Raw genomic sequence first — 16,528 nt, 5'->3', positions numbered from 1 at the left:
GCACATTAGGGAGGGAGGGAGGAGGCCAAATAGTTACAGATAGAGAATTTTATGTTTAATTTTTCTTGTCCTGCCTTTAAATATAAATTTTATTTCATCACCTGGAAGACAGGGCAGAAAAAGATCATCCAAAGAAGCAGCAAATACAAACAAACAAAAACCATAAAAAAGAATTAAAAAAAGTGAAGATAGCTTAAGGGACATATGGAACAGCATCGAGCAGAATAACATACACATTCTAGGGGTCCCAGAAGGAAAAGAATGAGAGAAAGGGGAATAAAACTATTTGAAGAAATAATGGCTGAAAATTTCCCTAACCTGGAGAAAAAAACAGACATCCAGGTGCAGGAAGCACAGAGTGCCGGGAAAGATAAATGCAAAGAGATCTACACCAAACACATTAAAATTAAAATGTCAAAAACTAAAGATAAAGAGGGAATCTTAAAAGTAGCAAGTAAAAAGCAACTTGTTACATACAAGGGTGCCCCCGTAAGATGATCAACTGATTTCTTCAGCAGAAACTTTTCAGGACAGAAGAGAATGGCATGACATACACAGAGGGCTGAGAGGAAAAAAATTCCAACCAAGAATAATCTACCTGGTAAGGTTATCATACAGAATTAAAGGAGAGATTAAGGGTTTACCAGACCAGCAAAAGTTAAAGGAATTCATCACCACTAAACTGGACCTACAAGAAGTGTTAAAGTGACTCTTTTAGCTTAATTTCCAAAATATACAAACAGCTCATACAACTCAATAACAACAACAACCACAAAAACCCAATCAAAGAATGGGCGGACAACGTAAACAGACATTTCTCCAAAGAAGACATACAGATGCCCAATAGGCACATGAAAAGATGCTCATCACTGCTAATTATTAGAGAAATGCAAATCAAAACTACAATGAGGTGCCACTTCACACCAGTCAGAATGGCCATTATTAAAAAGTCTGCAAATAACAAACGCTGGAAAGGGTATGGAAGAAAGAGAACCCTCCTACACTGCTGATGGGAATGTACATTGGTGCAGCCACTGTGGAAAACAGTATGGAGGTTCATCAAAAAACTAACATAGAGTTGCCATGTGATCCAGTAATCCCACTCCTGGGCATATATCCAGAGAAAACTCTAATTCAAAAAGATACATCCACCCCTATGTTCACTGCAGCACTATTTGCAATAGCCAAGACATGGAAAAAACCTAAACGTCCATCGACAGACAAATGGAAAGATGTGGTACATATATACAATGGAATATTACTCAGCATAAGAAAATGAAATGATGTCGTTTGCAGCAACATGGATGGGTCTAGAGATTATTATACCAAGTGAAGTCAGAAAGAGAAAGACAAATACCTTATGATATCACTTATGTGTGGAATCTAAAATGTGACTCAAATGGACTTATCTATGAAACAGAAACAGACTCACAGACTTAGAGGACAGACTTGTGGTTGCCAAGGCGGAGGGAGTGGGAAGGAGGTATGGATGGGGAGTTCGGGATTAGCAGATGCAAACTGTTATATATAGAATAGATAAACAACAAGGTCCTACTTTGAAACACAAGGATCTGGCCTTCCTTGGTGGTACAGTGGTTAAGAACCTGCCTGCCAGTTCAGGGGACACGGGTTTGATCCCTGGTCCGGGAAGATCCCACATGCCGCGGAGCAACTAAGCCCGTGTGCCACAACTACTGAGCCTGCATTCTAGAGCCTGCGAGGTACAACTACTGAGCCTGTCTGCCACAACTACTGAAGCCCGTGCGCCTACAGCCCATGTTCCGCAACATAGAGAAGATATCACAATGAGAAGCCCACGCACCATAAGAAAGAGTAGCCCCCACTCGCCACAACTAGAAAAAGCCTGCGTGCAGCAACAAAGACCCAACACAGCCAAAAATAAATAATAAATTAATTAATTTTTAAAAAAAGAAGAAAAACGCAAGGATCTATATTTAATATTCTATAATATAATGGAAAAGAATACGAAAAAGAAAAATAAATAAAGGGACTCCTTTAAACTGAAAAGAAAAAGTACTATTTAGTAAAAAGGAGACATTTGAAAGTAAAAATCTCACTGGTAAAGGCAAATATATAGTAAAAGTAGTGGTTTAACCACTTGTGAAGCTACTATGAAGATTAAAAGACAACATAGTAAAATGAACAGTAACTACAATAATTAGTTGAGGTATACGCAAAATAAAAAGATGTAAAATACAACATCAAAAACATAACACGTGAGGTGAATGAAAATTTATTTAGAGTGCATTCAAGCTTAAGTTGCTGTCAACTTAAAACAGCAACCTTTATTTGCTTTATCTTTATATATATAATATATATATTATATTTTATATAATGCTTACTGAATAAGCTGTTAAATATTTTGATCATCACTCCTTTTGGTAACTACTAAAACAATTGAATCATAAGTCAAAATTCTTTTCATTAAAAAAACACTTTGTCATATGGCAACTCCTGTCAGTTCTTGCAAACCTTGAAAGAGGGAACAATTTCAATGTTATAAGATCTTTTTTTCAGAATTAAAAAAAGGAGAAAAAAATTCCCCGTCTTTTAATGATGTTAAGACAAGCTTGAGTCCAAAATGTGCCATGATTAGTATGAGGAAACCAAATAGTGCTTTGTCTTGATGATGAACATATACACAATAATTCTAAATAAAATTCAATAAAACCCTTTGAAAATGTATCTCAGGACAAATTCAGATATAATATAATTGGCAAATATTTTCTATTTTCTTATTTTTTTTCTTTTCCTTACATGTTTACATTTTCAACGACCAAAAATTTTTTCAATATAAGAGGTAAACATCCTTATTACAGATCATTTGGATAATGTATACAAACATAGATAAACTGAAAGGAGGAAAACCTTATACCTAGTCCTACCACCCAGAAACAACTGTTCAGTTTCTATTTTGATATATTTCATTTGTCTTTTTGTGTGATGCCCAGATATTTATAGATTTTTTTTTCACACACACACACCCCTGTATTTTATTTTTACAAGAGATAAATAAACTGACACCAAGCATTGTAAATGGATGACCACAACAAAAGCAACAATGATTGCAATTACCAAACACAAAACACACTCATACTGTCATAATATTGACATTCAGTCCAGTAATCCTCCACTGTAACAGCTCCTTTACTTTGCAGTGATAATTGATTTGTATATTTTTTGCCTCTGAGTCCTTGTGGGATTTTTTTTTAATGCAAACAGAAAGTTACAAAAATTATAATCATCCTCATCAGTTCACTCAGTCCCATGTAATTAATTTTTTTTTCATCTTGATCTTTTGTTAGCAGTTTTATGAATTCATCAGTTTTCCATTAGAGTTCTGAAAATGCTTATTCATTCAGTTCAGCAGTATAGTCAGTTACCAGAAACCTGTACTTCTCAGAGTCTTTTCCATGAATTCCTTGAAGATGAAACCCTTTTATAGGAACATTTTTGCAAAAGCATCAAAGTACACCCAGAACTGTCTGTAAATGACAAAAGACTTAAAAATAACCATGGTTAAAGATTTAAAGAAAATTCATAATAATGCAATTGATAAGGAAATTTAGTTATTTCTGAGATATACATTCTGTTCATCCCTTTTTTGAAACGGGGATGAGATCTTGCAGGACTCATTTTGGTGAGGGCAAGAACTGAAGGAGGGGAGGAAAAACGGGACTGACAATGCCAGAGGCAACTTTATCTTGGAAGACAAGGAGGTGTTGGGGGCTTTGCACATTGCTAGTTATTTCCAGCCAACCTCCCCGCCTCAGGACTATATGATGGGGATGGAAACCAAGTAACTAGGAAATAATTGGAATTCTTAACCGTTTTGGAAGTTCCATTCTATCACAGTACCTGGAATCTTTGCCTTAGATTTAGTCAGAGTTGACAGTAGCCACCAGATGGCGGCAAACTGCAGCTGCATGAAATGTTTGCTTCTGTAGCAAGAACCCTCCAGGAATCCTGAGCCGTTCTGCACGTCCTTGCCTGGATCATATCATTGACTTCACAATAATTAGGTACTTACTTTTAGGGAAAAAAATATTTTGGAACTCCTTCTATCATATTAAAGTAGAATTTAAAGCATTAGGAAATTGATTCAGCAGTATATAAAGAGCATAAAATATGACGAAGTTGATTATATCCCAGGAATGCAAAGTCGGTTTCATATTAGAAAATCAACTAATGTAGTTCACCACACTCATAGAAAACAGGGGGAAAAATCATTGTATCAACTCAAAAAAGGCATAAAACACACTTGATAATGTAGAGGAGGCAAAAGTTTACCTCTGTCTTTTAGGGTTTTGCCAGTGCCTGATAATTAAATTGACATGAGACAGATTAACAGGAGAAAAGCATACAAATTTATTTAATATGTCTAATGTGACACAGGAGCACTTATAAAGGCATGAAGACCCAAAGAAGTGGCAAATCCTAAATGCTTTATACTAAGTTGAACAAATAGAGTCAATTGTGGAAAAGTAACTAAACTAAGTGGGGAGGCTAAAACAAGTTAAGAATTATTTTAACAAGGTCTGTGTTGTACAGAATTCTCTCAGTCTCAGTTCTCCATCCTGGATGATAAGAGTGTCATGAGAGTTTTATCTCCTGCTTCCAGGAAGAAAAAGAGGAGACTCAGAGACCCTCTTGCACCTGCTCATTTTGTTAAAGTACCTTTAGGTTAAAATAATCCTTATGACAATGTGTCATGTTTGGGGTTGGCATATTCTGTCACCTTCAGTAAAATCAGGGAAATGTGAAGTAAGTATACAATGAGACATCATGACCCATGATTGTGTAAAAAAATTTTTAATGTGATTGCTACCAGCTCTTGACAAAGATGAGAATCAATGTGGCATTTTATATGCTGATGATGGGAATATTATTTGCCAGAACCTGTTTGGAGATGACTTGTTGTTATCTTCTAAAGTTGAGAAATACCCTATGATTCAATCATATTTGTAGACATGATTGTGTATTCAATCATGTCTACAAATAGTTTCATCAAATGCTTACCATATTTTTAACAAAATATTTCTTCTTGCATTCGTATTTTAATTTATGGTAATTGTTCTTTCTGATATGCATATGTTTGAATCTCCATTGATGAGATTTAAAAAGTCACAGCTATAAAAAGCTATATAAAAAATTTTATGTATAACTGATTCACTTTGTTATAAAGCAGAAGCTAACACACCATTGTAAGGCAATTATACTTCAATAAAGATGTTTAAAAAAAAAAAATTTTAAATTAATGTTTTAATAATATATACCGGATAAGATTTTTAAAATAAGTCTAGTGCCATATCGATACTAAATAAAGTAGAATTCAGGCTAATGTAATTATAAATATGACAAAAAATGAATCTATATTAATAAAATATGTAACTAAATGGCATATATTATATAATACAATAAAGCAAAAATTATTGCAATGGACAGAATGACCAAAATAACCCAAGCAATACTTTAACACATTCAGTTTATGATATATCAAGAAAGTAAATGTTAATGAGATGCAAATAAAATTATTAATACATTTTAGTTAACAAATACCTTTACAACATGAAAACCTATAGAGGACAAAACTGTCTCTGATGGACTGAATGTCAATATTATGACATAGTATGAGTGTGTTTCGTGTTTGGTAATTGCAATCATTGTTGCTTTTGTTGTGGTCATCCATTACAATGCTTGGTGTCAGTTTATTTATCTCTTGTAAAAATAAAATACAGTGTGTGTGTGTGTGTGTGTGAAAAAACAAAACAAAACAAAACAAAAAAACCCCAAAAAACTGTGTCTGAGCCACTACCACATAATCTTTACCTCTATGGGCTTTGGAGTCAGAAAGTTCAGGGTCCAGCCCTGGCCTTGGTAGTTACTGGCAATGTGATGTCAAGCATATTACTTAACTCTTCTAAGACACAATTTCTATACTCATAAGACATATTAATATAAATTATACATTTGATATATAATGTTGCCTTCACCATAAGTCTGACTTGAGGAGTAAAGAAATACATGTGTACTTTATACAGTACCTAACATATATAGAAAGTATTTTTCATTAATATCAACTCTGAGAAAGTGCTGATGGAAAGTTTTCAAAACTTGACTCTTTTTCTAGGCAGGCCTCAAATCCATATTTAATTTAAAAATTCTAAGTATTGAATGAAAGTTTAGCAAGTTGAGCTCATATAAAATAAATACACAGTAATTTTTAAAGTTCTTAGTGGTCGAATTATCCATTAGGAAACAAAAGCTAATGAAGATTTTTGTCACAATAGCAACTAATACATGAAATGTATAATAATATGTTTACAGAAAAACTCATGGCTCTCAAATATAGAAACTCTACAACATCGCTAAGTCTTGTAAAAAAGATGATGCCACAAATCAACAAAACAAAAAGAAACATGAAGATACAGAGAACAGATAGTGGTTACCAGGGGGGAACAGGTTGGGGGAGGAGGGTGTAGGATGAAATGGGTAAAGAGTGTCAACTGTATGATGATGGATGGAAACTGAATTTTTGGTGTGAGCATGCTGTAGTGTATAGAAGTAGAAATATAATGCTGTACAAGTGAAACTTATATAATATGTCACAAACCAATGTTGCCTCAATAAAAAACAAATTTAAAAATAGATGATGATCATGGTAATAATAATAGTTGAAGCTACTATTAATTGAAAACTGTCTTGTGCCAGAAGCTTGATTTATAGTATTTTATGTAATCCTTACATCTGCTGAATGAAGTAAGGAAAACTGATAGTGTTCATTCAACCTTAATGCCATTCAAAAATTTCTCAAATCTGTGCTTGGTGGCAGTACAGGGCCCTAAAGCTAGCCTCTCTGATATCAGAAGCAATACTCTTACCCTGTTCTTACAAATGAGGGTTGTAAACAAATCAGTGATTTACTAAATGCAAGTCTGCTAAAATGCAAAGAGGAATTATTTTTAATGCAAAAGAATTCTGAAGTTGACTGAAATAATAAGTAATATTAGCTGAGAAATTTTTAAAAAAGATGTAGCCCTATCAGGCGTTAAATCCTATTGTGCAATAAGCATGCGATACCAGCACAGAGTCAAGCAAATCAATGGAAGAAAACAAAAAATTTGAAATACATCTAGTATGTATAAAATGTACTATATGATCACAACAATAAATTTCATAAACTAAAATAGATTATTTATTAGAAATTTTTATGTAATTTGGGCCCTATTCACTAATATTTTACTAGAAGACCAGTAATTTCTTGATCCTGCCTGGCTGTGCATCCTATCATGAATTATCTGTAGGATTTATTTGCCAGAAGTAACAGTAGCAAATTGGAAACAAGTATAATTTTTTTTTTAGTTGGTGATGTTGAGCATTCTTTCATGTGTTTGTTGGCAATCTGTATATCTTCTTTGGAGAAATGTCTATTTAGGTCTTCTGCCCATTTTTGGATTGGGTTGTTTGTTTTTTTGATATTGAGCTGCATGAGTTGCTTGTATGTTTTGGAGATTAATCCTTTGTCAGTTGCTTCATTTGCAAATATTTTCTCCCATTCTGAGGGTTGTCTTTTTCGTCTTGTTTATGGTTTCCTTTGCTGTGCAAAAGCTTTTAAGTTTCATTAGGTCCCATTTGTTTATTTTTGTTTTTATTTCCATTTCTCTAGGAGGTGGGTCAAAAAGGATCTTGTTGTGATTTATGTCATAGAGTGTTCTGCCTATGATTTCCTCTAAGACTTTGATGGTGTCTGGCCTTACATTTAGGTCTTTAATCCATTTTGAGTTTATTTTTGTGTATGGTGTTAGGGAGTGTTCTAATTACATTCTTTTACATGTAGTGGTCCTGTTTTCCCTGCACCATTTATTGAAGAGGCTGTCTTTTCTCCACTGTATATTCTTGCCTCCTTTATCAAAAATAAGGTGACCATATGTGCGTGGGTTTATCTCTGGGCTTTCTCTCCTGTTCCATTGATCTATATTTCTGTTTTTGTGCCAGTACCATACTTCCTTGATTACTGTAGCTTTGTAGTATAGTCTGAAGTCAGGGAGCCTGATTCCTCCAGCTCCTTTTTCCTTTCTCAAGATTGCTTTGGCTATTCGGGGTCTTTTGTGTTTCCATACAAATTGTGAAATTTTTTGTTCTAGTTCTGTGAAAAATGCCAGTGGTAGTTTGATAGGGATTGCATTGAATCTGTAGATTGCTTTGGGTGGTAGAGTCATTTTCACAATGTTGATTCTTCCAATCCAAGAGCATGGTATATTTCTCCATCTATTTGTATCATCTTTAATTTATTTCATCAGTGTCTTATAATTTTCTGCCTACAGGTCTTTTGTCTCCTTAGGTAGGTTTATTCCTAGATATTTTATTCTTTTTGTTGCAATGGTAAATGAGAGTGTTTTCTTAATTTCACTTTCAGATTTTTCATCATTAGTGTATAGGAATGCAAGAGATTTCTGTGCATTAATTTTGTATCCTGCTACTTTACCAAATTCATTGATCACCTCTAGTAGTTTTCTGGTAGCATCTTTAGGATTCTCTATGTATAGTATCATGTCATCTGCAAACAGTGACAGCTTTACTTCTTCTTTTCCAATTTGGATTCCTTTTATTTCTTTTTCTTCTCTGATTGCTATGGCTAAAACTTCCAAAACTATGTTGAATAATAGTGGTGAGAGTGGGCAACCTTGTCTTGTTCCTGCTCTTAGTGGAAATGGTTTCAGTTTTTCAGCGTTGAGGACAATGTTGGTTGTACGTTTGTCATATATGACCTTTATTATGTTGAGGAAAGTTCCCTCTATGCCTGCTTTCTGGAGGGTTTTTATCATAAATGGGTGTTGAATTTTGTTGAAAGCTTTCTCTGCATCTATTGAGATGATCATATGGCTTTTCTCCTTCAATTATTAGCTCTTGAATTTCTCCAAGATCCATATCTTTTTTTTTTTAATATGTGTTTCCCATGTTTATTTATTTATTATTTTTCAAACATCTTTATTGGAGTATAATTGCTTTACAATGTTGTGTTAGTTTCTGCTGTATAAACTAAGTGAATTCAGCTATACATATACACATTATCCCCATATCCCCTCCCTCTTGCATCTCCCTCCCACCCTCCCTATTCCACCTCTCTAGGTGGTCACAAAGCACTGAGCTGATCTCCCTGTGCTATGCGGCTGCTTCCCACTAGCTATCTATTTTACATTTGGTAGTGTATATATGTCCATGCCACTTTCTCACTTTGTCGCAGCTTACCCTTCCCTCTCCCCGTGTCCTCAAGTCCATTCTCTACAAGATCCATATCTTGAAACACTTTACCCACCTTTTCTTCCATATCCTCAATATCTTTCATGATTTTTTTGGTTGGCTCTGTTGTAAATCACGTGAAGTCATGCACGACATCTGGACAGAGTTTTCTCCAGCAGGAGTTTACTGTTTCAGGCTTGATGGCTTTCACAGCTTTTTCTATAACAATGATGGCATCTTCAATGGTGTAATCCTTTCAGACTTTCATAATGCTCTGTCTGTCGACATTCTCTTCCATAGCATTGACAATCCGTTCCATAGGGTATCACATATAATGAGCCTTAAAGATCCATATGCCCCCTAATCAGGGGGCTTGATGAGGTGGCTGAATTAGAGTGTAGTGTTCAGGGAGCAAGTAGATACCTTTGGTGTTTAACATCATGGGGTTCTGGGTGGCCAGGGACACTGTCTAATATCAAAAAAAAAAAAAGTTTAAGGCAGACCCTTACTGGCAAGGTACTTCCTGACTTTAGGGACAAAGCATCAACTGAACCAGTCCAGAAAAAAAGAGGGTACTTGTCTAGTCCTTCTTGCTGTACAACTAAAAGATTGGCAGCTAGAGTTTATCTCTTCCCTTTAAGACTTGGGGGTGAGTAGTTTTATAGCTAAGGACAGTCCTGATCATAAACCTGAATGCATTTGCACAAAACAGTAGGGTGAGCCTATCCATTCCTGCCTTAAATCCTGGTGCTTGCTTCTCTTCCTTACTAATAAATATCCTTTGTGGCATTTTTCCCCCAGAATAAGGCACTTTTATCTGCTTTAAAAACTGGTTCAGGCAAACATCCTCTCTCCTCAGTGATTTTCTTAATGGCATTTGGGAACTCATCTGCTGCCTCTTGGTCAGCAGAAGCTGCTTCCCCTGTTATCTTGACACTTTTTAAGCCAAACCTCTTTCTAAAATTATCAAACCATCCTTTGCTGGCATCAAATTCTCCAGTTTTAGATCCTCCACCTTCCTTTTGCTTTAAGTTGTAGTGTAATGACTTCACTTTTTCTCAAATCATATCAGAGTCTATAAGATATGGCTTTCTTATAGCAATCCTACACCCAATAAAAGCTGCATTTTTAATATGAGATAAAGTATTTCACAAAAGTGCAAGGTTTTCATGCCTGCTGGCATAGCTACTGCAACAGCTTCACAAATTTCTTTTTCTTTTTTTATAGTAGTCCTTACACTGGATTCATTCATCTTAAAATGGCAGACAGTCATAGCTACAGACCTCAATCTTCAGTACATACTAAGCAATTCAACTTTTTCTTGTAACGTCATGACTATTCTCTGCTTCTTAGGAGCACTTCTGACATCACTAGTGGCATTTCGTAGGAGTCCCTTGGTGTTATTTAAGTTATTCAAGGTATTGCACTAAACATGATGAAAAATACATGAGAACTGGGAAAGATCACTTTTTATTGTGGTACCCAGTTCACTGGAAAGACTAACTGCTCACACGGAGATGATTAGTGTCACATGGTGTTTTTAAGTGGATACTCACAGCATTTGAGCTCAACACAACAGCAACAGGAGGTGGCTACAAAATTATTACAGTAGTACAGTATGTACTACAATCAATTTCCTGTAGTTATGATTTAATACTGCATCTTTATGTTTTTTATATTTCTCTCAACTGAGAATGGTGCCAAGTATGGTCTGTAAGTGTGTGCCTCAGTTTTGATAAATTTTAACTTTTTATAATAGATTTGTGTATATTTTATGGTAGTAAATGATAAAATAGAGTAGTATCTACATACATTTTATGTATTCATGACATACCTAACTTTTTCTTAATTTTTTCAATATTTCTAGGCTACATAGTTCGTCTGCAAGTTTTGTCGCAAATATCAAACAAATTTCTAATACATTTATTGAACAAAAAAATTCGTGTATAAGTGGACCTGCACAGTTTAAACCCGTGTTGTTCAAGGTTCAACTCTATAGTCATATACTACAGTACTGGGGTTAGGGCTTCAAAATATGAGTTTTGAAAAACATAATTCAGCGCATAACACTTTCCTTTTCTTGTCTATTGCATTAGCTAAGACTTACAGCTGGATGTTGAAAAGGTTTTGTAGTGGGGACTTCCTTGCCTTGTTCCTAATCTTAGCAAGAAAGCTTCTGGTTTCTCACCGTTAAATATGATCTTAGCTCTAGGTTTTTGGTAGATGTTACTTTTCAAGTTAAGGAAATTCCCTTCTATTTGTAGTTTGCTAAGAGCTCCTTTACTTTTTATGTGTTTGTATCATCACCACACACATCATTCAAGTTAAAAAAGATGAGACACACCTCTTTTGGTACATTCCCCTCATACTAATCAGTTATTATGTTCTGTGTATTTCACCTGTCATTTTTAAATAAGCCTTTTAAAATTTACATTGGCATACTTCAAGCCCCATCAATAATATAAAGTGATACAGCAGTTTCCCTGACTCCAATCTTATGTCCTTTAAATATATTTTCCATATAACCCTAAGAAGACTTTCCCTGATCACCAACACCCACTCTCAGGCACCCCACCTTGCAATCTCTATGTTTATTGTTCGCTTACAATAAACAATAAAATAAAATCTCCAGATTTTAATTGTCCAAGGATCTGATTCCCACATTAAATTGTAAATTCCCTAAAGAATAAGGTTATTTATACCTGAGCCTACCACAAGACCAGAACATATTACACAGAGAGTAAATAAAATTAATCGAATGAATGAAGATACAGAGACATAGTAAATTTTGGGTCACAGTCTATTTTGATGAATGCCTGACTTCTATACTTTTATTAAAAATTCCTTAAATAATTAATATAGGAAAGAATTATGAAGATCCATTTGAGGGAATGATTGCTCAAAAATGTTTGTATATCTCTGTCCCCCACTTTGGTTCTTTATATTAGGATCCAGCAACAAGCAGGGCCTCAGACACACTCAATATACAATTTCCCAAGTTAATGCCTATAATGAAGATTATTTATTGTTTGTTTCTTCTTATTACTTCTTCTTGATAGAACATGTATAAAATAGTGAAAATTCAACAATGATTGTAAAAAAATGAGTCAACAGAAACCTCAGTTAAATAGAGTTGGAAACTCAGAGAGAGGGGAGCTGTCACGCCCAACAACAAAAACAGAGCCCAGCAGGAAGGACAGAGACACCTCTTCCTTCCTGTCAAGGACCCAGCCAATGAAAAGCCAGGGACCCTTTGTTCACTCTAGCACCCAATCTTTCTTTTTCCTTCTTTAAAAGAGTTCTCCTTCCCTTGCCATTCAGGGGCTTACATGTGTCTTGCCATGGTTGCAGACCCTGAATTGCGGTTCTCTGCTCCTCCCCAGTAAACCCATGTTTGCTGGAGAAATACCTGGCAGTCTATTTGTTTCAGGGGAACATTTCGGTGGCCCATACAGGGACCAGAGAAGACTCCCGACAGTTCTGGGACAGGTGAGCAAACAGGTGCAGTACCCTCATTTGAGCCCATTGTTGCTTACTGTTTTTCTCACCTACCGTGGAGTTTGAATGTGTGGCTTTCTCCTGGATCTGAGCTTTCACCCTCTTTGCATTTGAAGATCTCTAGGCTTTATTTGGGATCTATTTAAAGGTTTTGTCTTTCTGGTTAAGGCGTTGTTCTTTAGGTTAGTACTCATTTGGCACTTTGGTAAGATTTGAGATCAGACTGTTCCACTGAAACTGACTAGCCTTCAGCCTATTCCCTGCAGAACGGGGGCTGCTTCTCCTAAGGTGGCTAGTCTTCAACCCATTCTTTCAGGACCAGGGCTTTTTTTTCTCTAAAATGATGCTGTGTTTTTCATCCTTTGATCTATTCCTTTGGAAGGGCTACACAAGAAGAAGATTCCTCTTCTTCCCTGGCAAAGACTCAGCCAATGAAAAGCCAGGCATTCTGTTCTCTATAGCCCTCCCAACTTCCTCTTCCCTCTATAAAACTGTTTTCCTTCCCTTGACGTGCAGGGACTTGTGTGTGGCTCACCATGATTACAGACTACAAATTGCAATTCTCTGCTGATCCCAAATAAACCCACCTTTGCTAGAGAAATATTTGGCAGTCTTTTTGTTTCAGGTCAACACCATTTAATATGCTAGAGAAACTAGTAATAAAATTGAGAAATATTTTACTTTAAAAAATAAGTTGAACACTTCTGTCAGTGACCAAAATGTGCAAGCAAAGGAGCAATTCCAGAGACTAACATCAGACAAAATAATTGCTTAAACGCTATAATAATATATAAAAATAGTGTTCAGCAGTATGCCATAAAAATAAATAGAAATCAATTCCGTGAAATAAAATGTTATTTGAGATCAGTGTGAAGATTCACCTTGAAAAATGCTTCTCTAATGTCCAGAACATCTCCAATATCCAGGACATTTAAGATTGACAATGTCTCAGATGGAAAAAAAAAGTAATATATGGGAAGGATACATTACCTTAAAAAGCTTTCAATAATATTTTTATGATACTTGGGAGAATAAGTTTCATCGATGGCCAGGAGTACAAAATAATCAGCCACAACATCATTAGTGGAAGAGAAAGAATAATCACAGAATAGTACTTTTCTTCTCCAAAAGTTTGTTTAGAGCCTCTTTGACATCTTTGTTTCTCAAAGAGTAAATCAAAGGATTCAACATGGGAGTGACTAGGGTGTAACATAATGAGGCCACTTTACTCAGCTCAGGATATCTGTCAGGAGTGAGATACATAAAAAATACAGCACCATACAGTACACCCACGACTCCCAGGTGAGAGCTGCAGGTGGCGAAGGCTTTCTTACGTCCCTCAGGGGAGGGTATCTTTAGAACTGTGGACACAATATACAAATAAGAAACAATAATAACTATGATGGTAGGCAAGATAATGATGCCAGATAAGGAGAAAGAAACCACTTTATGGATGAAGAGGTCAGAACAAGATAGTCTCTCAAGTGGGCGAGTATCACAGTAAAAGTGGTCAATGGCCCGAGAAGCACAAAAGGATAAAGTAAATGTCATGCTGGTCTGAAGAACTGAGCTGATGCAGCCACAAAAATAGGAACCAGCCACCAACTGAGCACAGAGACGTGCTGACATGTGGACAGAGTAGAGGAGGGGGCTGCAGATGGCAGTGAAGCGGTCGTAAGCCATGGCTGCCAGGAGAAATCCCTCAGTCACGATGAAGAGGGCAAAGAGAAAGAGCTGCGTCACACAGCCTGCAAAGGAGATGGACTTGCTCTCAGACCAGAAGTTGATCATCGCCTTGGGTACAATAACAGATGAACAGAAGAGATCAATGAAGGAGAGGTTGCCCAGGAAGAAATACATTGGCGTGTTCAGCCGGGGATCGGTCATAATGATGACCATCATGCCAACATTCCCTAGGAGGATCATGGCATAGACAAGCAGAAATAGCAGGAAGAGGAGAATGTGGAGCTCTGGGCGGACCCTGAAGCCTACAAGGATGAAGTCAGTCACTTCTGAGCGATTGCTTGTTCCCCTGTCAGCCATGCCAGAAACCTGCTGAGGGGCACAAGGCAAAATAAACAAATGAACTCTTGGCTTTCATCCTAGCTACAAATAATCTCTTACAGTATTAGTATTCACAAAGCTATTCTAAAATCATTATTTATTTTAACCTTAAAAATTGCAGTGACTTAAATTTAAGCCAACTGCAACGGATGAGGAACCAAAAGGTTAGTTTTATGTCCTAATTCATACAAGTGGTGGAATTAGAGCTTTTTCCTCTGAGTCTAATGCCATGCCTTTTCATCCAAATACCTTTCACATTTGCAAGTATCACTTCTGTATATATTTCCAATTTGTGATTTATGCAACAAATTTAATGTCATGAAACGGTGATTGGGAGAGAGCACAAATATTTCAATAAATGACATTTTTAAGCAATTTTGGTGTCTGGGTTTAGAGATATTAGGGGCTTCAGCTGTCTAGTTTAGGAAAACTTAGCTTGGAGGGCTTAAGTACCAGCAGATACAAAGAAAGTGACTGAATTTTAAGACTACTTAAAAGGTGCAATTACTTTTTGTGGGTAATGGAAACTTTCAATTCCGATGTAAGTTATATACTTACAAAGAAAAAGTTGTGCACAACCAAGCACAAAAATTATTAGCACTTGCATGCTATTTCTCCAGATGAGCCTCAAAACCCCTTTCATAAATACAATCTCCCTGCATTTCCTCAACTGACAGCTCATAGTTTTTAAAGAAAAAGCCTTACACTGACTAGACAGAAGAATTTCTTTAGAAATGGATACTAAACAAAAGATACATATGAAGAAATTTTTGATTGAATTCTTATTTACCCTGGATATAACCTTCACAGCCATCATTAGTTCATTTACTAGACAGCTCAAACAAGATTTTGAGCTCATGGTCCCTCTTTCTCTCCCCTCAGGCCTTTATATGCATGACTCTGCTTAGACAACAATAATAATAGCAAACACTATGTGGCACCTTTTATAGGCTACTTTTCTAAATGCTTTCATAGTAGCTCATTTAATACATACAACAATAATATGAGCTGAGTACTATTATAGTCCCCAGTTTACAGTAAGGAAAATGAGGTACCAAGAAATAATATATGTTGAAAGCCACATACTAGGGTCAGAATTGGAATTTGAAGCCAAGAAACCTGGCTCCAGAATCCATGCTCTTAATCACTGTGTGATATCTATCACCTTTGATAAAGAAATCTGAGAGAAATGTAATATTTTGCCTAAAAAAAGATGACTTCCAGGAAAATGGCATGATGTCTTCTTGATACATTTTTGTTATGCGCGAGCTCCATCAAAAATTAAATATTCAAATAATTATAAAGGAGCAAGATTTTAAAAAGATCATACTTAGGGTCTGAGGAAGTATAAGCTATTTAGGCAGTGAAAAGAAACTAAAGTAGTTGTGAAATCTTTTTTGAAAAATGATATATTTTATTTATATTTCTTTAATCTTGCCTAGGGGCAAGGAAACAGATCATTTTAATTTTTGAGACTTACTCCTATCAAACTCATTCCAATGTTAATAAGTTTATGACTGAAGCCATTTATGCCTGGAAAAGGGAGAGTTTTTCCCAGGGTAGCCAATAGACAAGTAGTCAGTTTGTGATTTATTATTTGTCAAAAACTTACGTTTGAAATTTTACTCTTACCTTATATTGTTGGGTAATTTGTCATATTCTGTAAAAGGAAGCAGCAGAATTCTGATGTTTTTGTCTTGTTATT

At 35.8% G+C, this 16,528-nt stretch overlaps 1 protein-coding gene across 1 annotated transcript; it reads right to left on the bottom strand.

Moving 5' to 3' along the window:
* Positions 1 to 13,860: 13,860 nt before the first annotated feature.
* Positions 13,861 to 14,859, bottom strand: LOC118902397 (olfactory receptor 9K2). The gene has a single exon (XM_036866670.1). It carries the CDS (start codon positions 14,800 to 14,802, stop codon positions 13,861 to 13,863), a length of 942 nt encoding a protein of 313 aa, XP_036722565.1. The 5' UTR covers positions 14,803 to 14,859.
* Between the last annotated feature and the right edge of the window lie 1,669 nt (positions 14,860 to 16,528).

The sequence above is a fragment of the Balaenoptera musculus genome, chromosome 10 (genome assembly GCF_009873245.2).
Source record: "Balaenoptera musculus isolate JJ_BM4_2016_0621 chromosome 10, mBalMus1.pri.v3, whole genome shotgun sequence".
NCBI lineage: Eukaryota > Metazoa > Chordata > Mammalia > Artiodactyla > Balaenopteridae > Balaenoptera > Balaenoptera musculus.
This window is presented reverse-complemented; position numbering and strand designations above follow the sequence as displayed.